The sequence below is a fragment of the Lathyrus oleraceus genome, chromosome 1 (genome assembly GCF_024323335.1).
Source record: "Lathyrus oleraceus cultivar Zhongwan6 chromosome 1, CAAS_Psat_ZW6_1.0, whole genome shotgun sequence".
NCBI lineage: Eukaryota > Viridiplantae > Streptophyta > Magnoliopsida > Fabales > Fabaceae > Lathyrus > Lathyrus oleraceus.
In genome coordinates, this window is record NC_066579.1 from 676,619 (window position 1) to 691,537 (window position 14,919).

General features: G+C 35.4%; 1 protein-coding gene across 1 annotated transcript; it reads left to right on the forward strand.

The window, feature by feature from the left end:
- Positions 1–3,105: 3,105 nt before the first annotated feature.
- Positions 3,106–13,559, forward strand: LOC127086406 (F-box protein At3g07870-like). Its single transcript, XM_051027168.1, has 3 exons — positions 3,106–3,390; positions 3,484–3,614; positions 12,971–13,559. The coding sequence occupies exons 1-3, from the start codon at positions 3,106–3,108 to the stop codon at positions 13,557–13,559; spliced, it is 1,005 nt and encodes a 334-aa protein (XP_050883125.1).
- Positions 13,560–14,919: the final 1,360 nt, after the last annotated feature.

A 14,919-nucleotide genomic window follows, 5' to 3' on the forward strand; every position in this document is an offset into this window, starting at 1 on the left:
TTACAAGACTAGATATATCATATGCAGTTTAATAAATGTGACTCTTTATGCATGATCCAAAAATACAACCCACGTCTGCCTTAAAACAGATCACTCGTCACGTTCATGGTATTGTTGAATTCAACATCCACCTGTATTCTTCCTCCATCGACAAGCGCGTAACTTACATAGACGCTAATTGGGCTGGTTGTTAAGACACAAGAAGATCTATCTTCGGGTATTGTTATAAATTCATGAATATTAAATATCTATGTGTGTATATTCCAAAATGATAAGAAAAATGAAATGGAGTAAATGCTAATAAATGCAAGAGAAATAGTCTCACATTGGAGGCTTTACTCACATTAAAAGCTTTTATAAAGAGTTAAGAACATTAACTCAACAAAATAACAAAAGAGAATAAAGTGCTACATGGATAAATATGGTGGTCTCAAGCATTATGCAAGTTGTCTCCTCCATACAACTCTTGCCAGTGTTGCCACCAGCAATCAGTTCTGGCTCTGGGTCCGAGGGAGTGGGTGCAGAGGCGCTATTAGTGGCTTGTATGCGGAACTTGAGCACGACGCATCAGAGCAATCAGGCTACTCGCGACGTTATGAGACGGCGCTGGTGGCGCTTCGACAGGTGACGGTCGGCCTTTGTCTAACCTCGCTATTGCTCTCGTTTTGATCGATGCACGCGTTTGAATTTTTGAATTCGAAGAGAAGCAACACTTCGTGAAATGTTGCTGCGGAATGAAAATAGAAAATGCTTGAAAACAATGCAACTTTCAATTAAAAGGTGTTGTTTCATCAAGGGTCGCAACCTTGTGAAACAACACACGCATGGCCTATAAATACATCACTCTAAATTCAGAAAAACATCACAACAAAATCGAATATCCTCTTGCACAAATTCCAAACACTCTTCGCTATAAATCGAGTTTTTGTTGGTCTTGCGCAAATTCGATATAAGGATGAATTATCTTGGGTATTCTTGCTTTCAACTCTAAGATATAAAGAGAGTGTTTGAAATACTTTTAAGGAAAGTGATTCCATTCACGATTCAGTCCTGGATCTGTTCAATTTTATCGATATTTCTAACAATATTAAAAGTATTACCATAATGGCTTCCGACGCTGCAGTTTCAAGCATAAAAGTTATGAACTAAGACCTCATCAAGTTGGATCGCTTTGATGGAACCAATTTCACCAAATGGCAAAATAAGATGACATTCCTACTTATTGCTCTGAAGGTTCACTATATCTTAGATCCTGACTTAACATCAATTTCTGAAACGGACGAGGATGACTCGAATGAAATCAATAAGGACTGCAAGAAACATAAGGAGGACGAATTACTATTCTGTGGACATATTTTGAATACCCTGTCTGATCGTCTCTACGATCTATATACGGATACTCAGTCTGTAACAGAAATCTGGAAGACACTCGAGTTTAAATTCAAGGCTGAAAAGGAAGGTACAAAGAAGTTTTTAATTTCCAATTTAGTTTCCAAGCCCATTCTTCCCCAAGAGCACGAGTTACAGGTTCTCGTGAATAAAATAAAATCTGTGAAAATAGGCATTCCTGAAACCTTTCTAGATACAACAATCATTGCAAAATTTCCAACTTCGTGGAAAGGCTGTAGAAAGAAATTGTTGCACAGTTCTGAGGACTTCTCTCTAGAGAAAATCAAGAAACACCTTCGAATCGAGGAGGAATCGAAGGCAAGAGAGAAATCATAATTTGCTGGTATTTCCAAAGCCAATGTTGTGACCAACAAAGGAAAAAAGGAAACATGATGGCATGAATAGTCATCTTGGACCTAAAAAGGAACATAAAAAATTCCAAAATTCTGGCGGCCTTAAAGGTATGAAAAACGGTTGTTTTGCGTGTGGAAAACCTGAACACTATGATCGAAATTGCAGGCAACATAATTCAAAAAATGAGATCAATATTGCTCATGCAATTGACGACATAATCGCCACGGTAAGCGAAATAATGGAAATCAAAGGCAAAGTGCAAGGATGGTGGTATGACACATGTGCTACAGTGCATGTCTCTTATGACAGGGCTGCTTTTAAAGTCTATTCTGAGGCCAATGGTGGACATGAAGTACAAATGAGAAATGAAGTACGATCTAAAGTTGTTTGAACCGGATACGTCGAACTAAAATTCACTTCCGGAAAGAAAGCCACTCATGTTAATGTGCTTCATGTCCCCGATATGAATAAGAATCTTGTTAGTGGGGATTTGTTGGGTAAATCGGGAATTAAATCTATATATGAATCGAGCAAACTTATATTGACCCGTAATGGTGTATTTATAGGAAAATGATATTTCATTGAGGGAATGATCAAACTATGTACTACCGACAATTTTATTAATGAAGTTTCTAATTCTGCTTGCATGCTTGAGTCTGTTTCTTTTTGGCACAGTATATTAGCACATACCAATATTAGTTCTATGAAGAGACTAATTAAATATAGTTTGATCTCATGTAATATAAATGATTTCGGAAATTTTAAATTATGCGTTAAATCAAAGATGATTAAAAAAACTTTCAAAAGTGTTGAAATACATACAAATCTCCTTGATCTTGTACATTTAGATTTATGCGAATTTAATTGCATGTTAACCCATGGGGGAAACAAATATTTTATTACATTCATCGATGATTCTTCTAGGTTCACATATGTATATCTTTTAAGACATAAAGATGATGCTTTCCATGCCTTTAAAATTTACAAAGCAGAAGTAGAAAATCAATTAAATAAAAGAATCAAAGTCCTTAGGAGTGATAGGGGCGGTGAATATTTTTCTACTGAATTTGATATATTTTGTGAAGAACATGACATAATACTTGAATGCTCTTCACCTCACACACTACAACAAAATGGTGTAGCCGAGAGGAAAAATAGAACATATCAAGAGATGATGAATTCCATGTTAATACATTCCAAATTTCCATTTAATTTGTGGGGTGAGACCTTACTAACACTTGCCACATAATTAACATAATTCCTTTGAAGAAAATAGGTATTTCCCCATATGAGTTATGGAAAGACAGAGCACCAAATATCGGTTACTTCAGAGTGTGGGGGTGTGTATCCTACTATAAGAATATGGATCCTAAGAGAAGCAAATTAGGTCCTCGTGGGATAAAATGTGCCTTTATAGGTTATGCACCAAATAGTAAAGCATATAGACTTTTAAACTTAGAGAATAATGTAATCATTGAATCCCGGGATGTAGAATCCTTTGAAAACGTTATTACTAAGGATAAAGAATCTGAGTCTCCTGCAAACAAAGAATCTTGGGAGGAATATTCTTCTTGGAGTATCGAGATACAACCTGAAACTGCCTCTCGGATCATTGAAATACAACCCGAGCCTAGGATAAGCAAAAGAGTCCGAAAAACAAAGGATCTATGACCAAATGAAATTGATTCTCAACTTATTTATTTTTATCTAGTTAAAGGAAACTGTGAGAATTATGTACAGAATATTCCTATTATTCTTCAAGTAGAAGATGATCCTAAAACTTACAAGGAAGCAGTGGCTTCGATAAACTCTTCCTTTTGGAAGGATGCTATCCAAGATAAAATGGATTCAATCATGTCAAATCACACTTGGTAATTTGTTGACTTACCAAAGGGATCAAGGTCTATTGGATGCAAGTGGGTGTTTAAAAAGAAGTATCATAGTGATGGTACATTAAATACATATAAGGAAAAATTAGTAGCAAAGGGATTTAGACAAAAAGAGGGTGTTGATTACTTTGACACATATACACCGGTAGTAAGAACAACAACAATTAGAATATTATTCGCCTTAGCCTCTTTGAATGACCTTATAGTTCATCAAATGGATGTTAAAACAACATTCTTAAATGGATATCTCGATGAGGAAATCTACACGGAACAACCAGAAGGCTACGTGGTTCCTGGGAATGAACAAAAGGTGTGTAAGCTTGTCAAATCCCTATATGGACTAAAACAAGCACCAAAACGATGACATCGAAAATTTGATTATGTCATACTTTCAAATGGATTTACTCCCAACTCGTGTGACAAGTGTTTATACACAAAGGTACAAAAAAATATTGTAATATTCCTTTGTCTATACATTGGTGACATGTCGATAATTAGCAATAACATGGATGCAATTTTAGAGACAAAAGTTTCTAACTTCCATATTCAAGATGAAAGATATTGAATTAGTTGACGTAATTTTAAGGATCAAAGTAAGGAGAAATAATGGGGGTTATGAACTTAGTCAAACACATTATATTGAAAAAAGGCTTGATAAGTTCAAACATCTAAATTTCAAGGAAGTAACCACTCATTTTGATCATGTTGTCAAACTTCAAAAGAACAATGGAAAAGCAGTGGTTCAATTGGAGTATGCAAGTGCAATAGGGCGTCTTATGTACTTAATGCAATGTACCATACCAAACATATCATTTGTAGTTAGTAAAATGAGTAAATTTAATAGTAATCCAAATAAAGAATATTGGAAGGCAATCACAAGGATTTTTGGCTATTTACAAAAGACCAAAAATCTTGGCCTTCACTATGGCAGGTTTCCCACCATACTAGAAGGATATACCGATGCAAGTTGGATATCCAATATTAGAGATCATAAATTCACAACTGGGTGGATATTTACAATAGCTGGAGGAGCAATTTCTTGAAAGAGCAAGAAACAAACATGCATTACTCTTTTAACCATGAAATCAGAATTCATGGCTCTTGCTTCCACCGATCAAGAAGCGGAATAATTAAGGGACCTCCTGTTAGAAGTTCCATTGGAAAAAGATAATATTTCAAAGGTGTTGATACACTATGATAGCCAAACCACTTTAGCTAGAGCATTCATTGAAGTGTATAATGGAAAATCTAGACACATAGGACTTAGACATTCCTTTGTGTTAAAGATGAAATCATTTCAATCACCTATATACGAACGAGCTATAATTTGGTTGATCCATTTACTAAGCCACTGGCCAGAGACTTAGTAAAAATAACCTCGAGAGGTATGGGGTTGAAAATCCTTGAGTAAGAGTTCCGACAGCGGCGATAACCCAATCTTATGTTAACAGAACATTAACCTGAAGATTCAATGGGTAACAACAAGTCGTTGATTTGGATGTTTGTCGAACATTATATGATAATGTTGACTCTTAAAATGAGGGTTGAGTTTTTATTTAAACTCTTAATGAATTTCAATACCGATGATATGTGTCTCATGGAAAAGGATACAATATGAACTTTACCTATGTGAGTTTCGAGATGATGTTGTCTCAAAGTGACAGTTGAAGTTTCTCTCACAAAAATTCATGACACAGAAAAGCATATGGCCATAAATAAGTAATAGGCAAAAAATGTAGGCGAAGAACCCTTAAAGAATATGCGTAAGGTAACTACGGTCTATTCACATGGATTAATGGTTTAAAAGCATTGCTACCTAACATTCCGAGTAGAGTTTGCATTGTTTTTACTAAGGTTAAATTTTAAATCGAAAGATACATAACTATACTAAAATTCTTTCTTTTCTTTTCTGGAATTAGTCTTGTCATTATTGGAACAAGTGAGTGATTGTTATAAATTCATGAACATTAAATGTCCATGTGTGTATGTTTCAAAATGATAAGAAAAGTGGAATGGAGAAAATGCTAATAAATACAAGGGAAATAGTCTGACATTGGATGCTTTAGTCACATTCAAAGCCTTTATAAAGAGTTAAGATCATTAACTCAATAAAAGGACAAAAGATGATAAAGTACCACATGCACAAATATGGTGGTCCCAAGCATTATACAACTTGTCTCCTCCATACACCTCTATCGGTGTCGCCACCGGCGACACCGACTCTCGAACCGGGTCCGAGGGCGTGGACGTAGAGGCGCTAATGTCAGCTCGTAGGCGGCACTTGAGCACTTAAATCAAAGATTCATCAAAGTAATCAGGCTACTCATGGCATTATGAGGCGGCACTAGTGACGCTCTGGTGGGAGGCGCCCGGCCTTCGGCCAACCTCAATATTTCTCTCGGTTTGATCGATGCATGCGTTTGAATTTTTGAATTCGAAGAGAAGCAACATTTCGTGAAATGTTGTTGCGGAATGAAAATAGACAATGCTTAAAAACAATGCAACTTTCAGTTAAAAGGCGTTGTTTAATCAAGGGTCGCAACCTTGTGAAACAAGACATGACCTATAAATACATCACTTAGAATTCAAAAGATCATCACAACAAAACCAAATATCCTCTTGCACAAATTCCAAACACTGTTCGCTACAAATCAAGTTTTCGCTGGTCTTGCGCAAATTCGATAGAAGGTTGAATTATCATGGGTATTTCTGCTTTCAACTCTAAGACATAAAGAGAGTACTTGAAATACTTTTAAGGAAAATGAGTCCATTCACGATTCAGTTATGAATCCATTAAATTTTACCGATATTTCTAACATGTATTGTGTGTATCTTGGTGACAATTTGTTATCATGGTTCGCAAAATATAAACATACCTTGTCTCGATCAAGTGCAGAGGCCGAACACCGAGGAGTTATTAGAAGTAATTCATATTTATTAGTTGTACTATTTTCTTAGCCCCTAAGTTTGTTAGAGGGTATTTTAGTATTTTATCCTATTCTAGTAACCCTAGTTTTAGCTTATAAATAGGGTGAAAATCATTGTAACTTTTATCATGTTTTGTAGCCGTCATTCTCTGAATAGAATATTTCCATTCATCATTTATTCTACCTTTGCACCAACAATTGGTATCTAGAGCTCCGGTTCGGATTCATTGGGAAACACGGGAAACACGAGTGAACGTGAGGTCTTGTGTGTTTGATTTTGATTCTTAGATTCGTGTTGAATCTTGAACAAAATCTGATCAGAATTTTAATTCTGTGGGTTGGGAAACACTGTGAGAAATCTGAGTGTACTGTGCAAGGTAGAAAGATGAACGGAAACGGCAACATGAACACCAAACTTCCAGTATTTGACGGTAAAAACTGGAATCGTTGGATGATCCAAATGCGTGTACTGTTTGGTGCTCAAGATGTTCTAGATCTTGTCACTGATGGTTATGTTCCGGTAGCAGCAGATGCGACGGATGAACAGAAAAACGCGCAGAAGGAAGTAAGGAAGAAGGATCAGAAAGCATTGTTCTTCATTCATCAATGTGTTGATGTAAATGTGTTTGAGAAGATTGCAGATTCAACGACAGCAAAGGCTGCGTGGGACACACTGGTTAGATGTTATGGTGGTGACGCATCAGTGAAGAAGGTGAAGCTTCAGTCCTTGAGAAAGCAATATGAGAATCTCAACATGAAGAATAATGAGAAAGTTTCTGAATACATCTCCAGAGTGATTCTGATCACTAATGAGATGAAAGCGTGTGGAGAAACTCTTTCTGAAGAAACAATCATGGAGAAGGTATTGAGATCCCTTACCTCTCAATTTGATTACATTGTGGTAGCAATAGAACATTCCAAAGATCTGAGCACCATGAGAATTGAAGAGCTGCAGAGCAGTCTAGAAGCGCAAGAGTTGCGTTTGACTGAGAGAACTTCTGAAAGGGAAGTAGAGCAGCAGGCTCTGAAAGCAACTTCTGATAGGAGGTATCAGAAGCAGTCAGAAGCCAGGAGAAGATCTGATGGTGGTCAGAAGTCAGAAAGCTCAACCTCTGATAGACAAAAGAATGCTCAGAAGGGAAAAGAGAAGTATGACAAGAAGAAAATCCAATGTTACTGTTGTAAGAAGTTTGGTCACTTTGCTAGAGACTGTTGGTCAAACAAGGAGAGAAAATCAGAAGAAGCAAATATAGCCAGAAGTTCTGATGACGAATCTGTGCTATTGATGACCTCTGAATCTGATGATATGGATCTGATAGACTGGTGGTATATGGACACTGGTTGTTCAAATCATCTTATTGGAAACAAGAAATGGCTGGTTGACTTTGACTCTGAAAAGAGGACAAAGATCAGATGTGCTGATGACAAATATCTTAATGCAGAAGGTATGGGAAATGTCAGAGTGATTCTGAACAATGGGAAAACAGCATTGATTCAGAACGTGTGGTATGTACCTGGCATCAGAAGCAATCTGATGAGTGTGGGACAATTAATTGAGAAAGGTTTTTCAGTTACCATGAAGGACAATCTTCTGAAGTTGTATGACTGCAATCAGAAGTTGATTATGGAGTCAGAACAGGGAAGGAATAGAACATTCAAGGTGAATGTCAGAACTGCAGACTCAGAATGTCTTAGTGCAACAAGTGCTGAGAAGGAGAGTGAGCTGTGGCACAGAAGATTTGGTCATTTGAATTTCAGAAGCTTAAAACATCTGAATTCAAAGAAGTTGGTACATGGAATTCCTGCAATTAAGAAGCCTGAAAAGTCATGCAAAGTCTGCATGGAAGGAAAACAACCACGATTGCCATTTGCGTCAGAAACTGCTCCAAGAGCAAAACATGGCTTGGGAGTTGTACATTCTGATGTGTGTGGTCCATTTCCAGTAGCATCGATTGGAGGGAATAAATACTTTGTGTTATTTGTTGATGAATTCACAAGAATGACATGGGTATCCCTTATTAAGTTTAAACACGAGGTGTTTGATGAATTCAAGAAGTTCAGAATGAAGGCTGAGAATCAGAGTGGTCAGAAGTTGAAGATTCTTAGAACTGACGGTGGAGGTGAGTATAACTCCAAAGAGTTCCAGAAGTTCTGTGAGGAGAATGGAATTGAGCATGAGGTTACTGCTCCTTATACCCCTCAACACAATGATCTTGCTGAAAGAAGAAACCGCACTTTGCTTGATATGGTGAGAAGCATGCTAAAGGAGAAGAAACTTCCTCAGAAGCTCTGGGGAGAAGCTGTTGCCACCGCAACGTATGTACTCAACCGATGTCCTACGAAGAAGTTGAAGGAAATAGTTCCAATACAGAAGTGGACTGGAGATAAGCAAAGTGTTAGTCATCTGAAGGTGTTTAGTTCTGTTTGCTATAAACATGTTCCAGAAGCCAGAAGACAGAAGCTAGATGATAGAAGCAAAGTGATGATTCTGATAGGGTACCACAGTACAGGTGCATACAAGCTCTATTGTCCAGAAACCAATAAAATTGAATTCAGCAGAGATGTGATTGTGAAGGAATCAGAAGTTTGGAATTGGGATAAGTCTCAATCTGATTCTGATGTTAGAACTTCTGAAGAAAGGTCAGAGTTAAGAATTTCTGAAGTTGGAGTAAACTCTGACGTTGATTCTGATTCTGATAGTGATTCTGACTCTGGAGAAGACTCAGAAGATGAAGGTGACTCTGATGATCCAGACTCTGATGACCCAGACTCTGATGGTAATCCAGATTCTGGTGGCAATTCAGACTCTGGAAATATGCCAGACTCTGAAGATGATCAAAGCTCTGGAGGAAGTCAACCATCTGAAGCTAGAAACTCTGAAGCTCAAGACTCTGAACAAGTTCAGAGACTACAAAGAATCAGAAACATCCCCAGAAGATATGCAGAATTTGACATGCTGCAAGACACTGAAGTAGACTCTGAAGGAGAAGTTATTCAGTGTGCCATGTTAGTAGACTCTGAACCCATAAGTACAGAAGAGGCTCTTAAGCAGAAGCTCTGGCTGAAGGCCATGAAAGAAGAACTTGATGCTATAAAGAGAAACAAGACTTGGAAGCTGACAGAACTTCCAAAAGACAAGAAAGCCATCAGCGTCAGATGGGTTTTCAAGCAGAAGTTAAAGCCAGATGGTTCAATTGGCAAACATAAAGCAAGGTTGGTAGCCAGAGGATTTCTACAGAAACCTGGGCTGGATTACTCTGAAGTGTTTGCACCTGTAGCAAGACATGAAACAATCAGAATGGTGATTGCAATAGCTGCTAACAGGAATTGGCCTCTGATGCATTTAGATGTAAAATTTGCATTTCTGAACGGTCCATTAGAAGAAGAAGTTTACGTGTCACAACCTTCTGGATTTGTGAAAAAGAATCAGGAAGGGATGGTGTACAGATTATACAAAGCTCTATATGGATTGAAACAAGCGCCCAGAGCTTGGAATCAGAAGATTGATTCATTTTTCAAGAAGCGAGGCTTTCAGAAATGTGAGATGGAGTATGGTGTCTATGTTCAGCATACTTCTGAAGGAAATATGACTCTGGTATGTTTATATGTTGATGATATACTGCTGACTGGAAGTTCTGAACAGGAGATAGCCAAGTTCAAGAAAGTTCTGATGAATGAATTCGAAATGACTGATCTAGGCAAAATGACATACTTTCTAGGGATGGAGTTCAGATACTCTGAGAAAGGTATTATTTTGCATCAGCTCAAGTATGAATTAGAACTTCTGAAGAGATTTGAACTGAAGAATTGTAAGATTGCTGTCACACCTTCTGATACAAATCAGAAACTGGATTCTGACTCTGATGGAAAGGATGTGGACGCTACAACCTTCAAACAGTTGGTTGGTTCTCTGAGGTATTTGTGCAATACCAGACCTGATATTTGCTATTCCGTTGGGATGATTAGTAGGTTCATGAGTAAACCTAAGTGGTCCCATTACCAAGCTGCTGTCAGGATTCTGAGGTATATCAAGGGAACTCTGAAGTATGGAGTATTATTTCCTTCTGGAAGAAAGGATGAGTCAGAACTTCTGAGTTATTCAGATTCTGATTGGTGTGGAGACAGAGTTGACAGAAGAAGTACGTCTGGGTACTTATTCAAATTTCTGGGAGGTCCCATTTCTTGGTGTTCCAAGAAGCAACCTGTTGTGGCATTGTCAACTTGTGAAGCTGAATACATTGCAGATGCTGTTACTGCATGCCAAGCTGTGTGGATTCTGAATCTATTGCAGGATCTGAAGATTAAAGTAAACAAACCTCTGAAGCTGATGATTGACAACAAGTCTGCAATCAATCTTTCCAGAAACCCAGTGTTGCATGGGAGAAGCAAGCACATTGAGACCAAGTATCATTTTCTGAGACATCAAGTTCAGAGGGGAGTGTTAGAAGTTGTACACTGCAGCACTCAGAAACAGTTGGCAGATGTTCTGACGAAAGCTATCAAGACTGATCAATTTCTCAGATTAAGGGATGAAATTGGTGTTACAAGTTTTGATGGAATATGAATTAAGGGATGGTATTAGAAGTAATTCATATTTATTAGTTGTACTATTTTCTTAGCCCCTAAGTTTGTTAGAGGGTATTTTAGTATTTTATCCTATTCTAGTAACCCTAGTTTTAGCTTATAAATAGGGTGACAATCATTGTAACTTTTATCATGTTTTGTAGCCGTCATTCTCTGAATAGAATATTTTCATTCATCATTTATTCTACCTTTGCACCAACAGGAGTGACTAATGTAGTGTCTGGATTGTGCTGGATTCAAAATTTACTTTTAGAACTACATTGCCTTGTTACAAAAGCAACTTTAGTATATTGTGACGATATCAATACTATGAACCTGTCCGACAATCCAGTTCATTCTCAACACACCAAACACATCGAAATAGATATACATTTTGTGCAGGAAAAAGTTACTTGTGGGCAGGTTCACATATTCCATATTCCTTCTTGTTATCAATTTTCCAATATCTTTTGCTACAACTTTTTGATGACTTTAAAGATAGTCTCAATATTTGTCCACCTTTTGTTTTGTCTTCAAAAGTGTATTAGATTCTATAAATATAAAAGAGATATTATTACTGTAAATAATTATTCAATATGGATAGGATTATTAGAGATATAGTGGTTGAGGATTATTAAGAATATATATATATATATGGTAGCTCTCTATCAGTTTCATTAGTGCATGATATCTTTGAATAAACTAGGGATACATGGCCTTTTTGATTTCTAGATGTGTTATCATAGAATGGTTGATTAAAATAAAGCTTTTTTAAAATAAACTAATTTTGAAGCTTTTTTAAAATAAACTAATTTTGAAGCTTTTTTATCCCTTCATCCGAGAATGGTTAATTTATGAATATCCGGACTGATTAAATAGGTCTTTTGTGATGATATTACATTTCAAAAGTAATTGTGATTCCATTCTTGAATTCATTGATTCTTTGTGTGCTGCATTATAAGACTCCAATATGTAGCTGCTTTTAATGATTAGATTATGTTCTCACCACTCATTTTGTACACGTTAATATCTTTGCATGTTCCTAATATCCATGCAGGCAATTTCCGACTACGTGGATGAACGGCATCATCATCATAGATATATGAGGTGTTCTAGAAACTGGTGTAATTTTTAATAATATTAAATTAATCTAATAATAGAGTATATGCTAAAAGGTTGCAAATATAACGAACCCTATCATCACTGATTCACTTCCCACACTGTATCACTGCCGCTGCATGGCATGGCATCTCCCACGAAGAAAACAAACCCTAATGTCACTCATTCAACAATCATCGATGGAACAAACCCTAATGTCACTCATTCAACAATCATCGATGGAACAAACCCTAATATCATAGATTCACTTGATTTCGGCCTCAAAATAGAAATTCTTTCTAGGCTACCGGTGAAACTCCTTCTCCAATTAACATGCATCTGCAAATTCTTGAATTCTATAATATTCAATCCCAATTTTGTCAGGAAGCACCTTAGCCTGTCAACCACTCGCCGTCTCCACCTTGCATCATACAATTCTCTCTTCAGACTAAACTCTTACCCACTCCAATCCTTGTTCACTCATACAATCACTAGCTTCTCTCAACTACCCTTCCCTTTCTATATTAATAATGTAGAGAATTTTTATTACATTGCTTGCTCTTGTGACGGAATTCTCTGTCTGGCTGACCATTATCGGTACACAGTTGTATTGTGGAATCCTTCCATTAGAAAATTCAAAAAATTACCCCCTTTTGAATGCCCTAAGTATGGTAGAAAGCTTCATCTGAACCATGGATTTGGCTATGATCCTGTTTCCGAACATTACAAAGTTGTTGTTCTTTACCACAGGCATAGTACTAGTAGTGGTATCCATGAAGACAAAACTACAGTTAAGGTTCTTACTTTGGGTACCCATTGTTGGAGAACCATTCCTAAGTTCCCTTTTGATGCTATAAATATTGATGGAGCTGGAAAATGTGTAAGCCACACTGTTAATTGGTTGGCCTATACTGAAACTTATCGGGTTGGTCGTCAGCCTTTTATTGTCTCTCTTGATTTGGCTAAGGAGTCTTTTCAAAAGATCTTCCTTCCTGACCATGAAAGGAGAGATGGGTGTAACATAACATTGTTAGTGTGGAAGGATTGCTTGGGTTTAATCTCTGATCATGATGTTTGGGTCATGAAGACATATGGAGTTCAAGAGTCTTGGATTAAATTGTTCAGTGTTTCTTACTTGGAAGATCCTGAAATGTCTTCTATCTTGACCAAGGCATTATATATTTTTGAAGATGATAAACTGCTCCTGGAGCTTCAGGAGGAGAAACGGAGGAGGAAGTTGATTGTCTACAATCCTAAGAATGGTAGTTTTAAGGTTACCAAGTTTGTAAGGTTACCAGAAGTCTGTGTTGAGAGTTTGTTATCACCTGACATCATTTAAATGCAAGGTTATGTTACTTGACATTTATGTTTATTCATGTTAGTTCTGCTCATTTGAATTCATATAGATTTTTCTGCTCATAATGATGATTCTCTTATTTGCCTTTGAACGAAGGTTTCTTTGACTGTTCCTCTAGTTGAAGGAATTGAACAATTTTTGAATTGATTTCTAAGAGATTATAAAACAAAAAATCTGTTTGATAAGACTTTTATGCCAGAGTTTTTATGATTAACTTTAGTATTCTGTTTTTAAAAATTAAAAAGTGAAAACATCTTTTTGATGTTTTTCTTTTATAGTTGATGTTTGAAAAATATATGGAAAATAATGATTTTTCATTAACGGTATTATTGTAAATATGTTAAATTTTTGTTTTTTATTTAATTTTTGCAAGTTTGTGAATTTTTTTAATATAACACCACGATTTTTTATAATTTTGTTTTAATATATTTATGAGTTTTTTTTTTCATTATTTTTAATCAAAAGTAAATTTATAAAAATATATTTAAATTGGTAAAGTTTATTTTTTGCCTTTGAACGAAGGTTTCTTTGACTGTTCCTCTAATTGAAGGAATTGAACAATTTTTGAATTGATTTCTAAAGAACTGTATTTTAGTTCTAAAAGATTATAAAACAAAAAATTTGTTTGATAAGACTTTTATGCCATAGAGTTTTTATGATTAACTTTAGTATTCTGTTTTTAAAAATTAAAAAGTGAAAACATCTTTTTGATGTTTTTCTTTTATATTTGATGTTTTGAAAATATATGGAAAATAATGATTTTTCATTAATGGTATTATTGTAAATATGTTAAATTTTTGTTTTTTATTTTATTTTTGCAAGTTTGTGAATTTTTTTAATATAACACCACGATTACACTGTTCTGTGTTTTTATAATTTTGTTTTAATATATTTATGAGTTTTTTTCTGTATCATACTTTTTATCTATTTTTAATCGTATAAAAAAATCCACTTTAATATAGAACTCTCTCAATTAATTATTTTTAATCAAAAGTAAATTTATAAAAATATATTTAAATTGGTAAAGTTTATTTTTTTAATATAGTCTATATTTGATGACTCATTAAAATTATTATATCTTTTATTTGGCATTATTTATTTAAACTCTTAATTATATTTAAATTTTATTTTAGATTCCTTAATTTTTATTGGTTCTATGTTGCTCCCTTATATTACAATACCAAATACTTTAGTAATTTAATTTTTATTTTGATATTTTATTTATTTTAAAAATTACTGTAGATCCTAAAATAAATTAAATAACATTGATTTGAATGTTATAAAAAAAATTAAATTAATAATAAATAAATATATTATATATGAGTTTTGCTAAGATAGACCC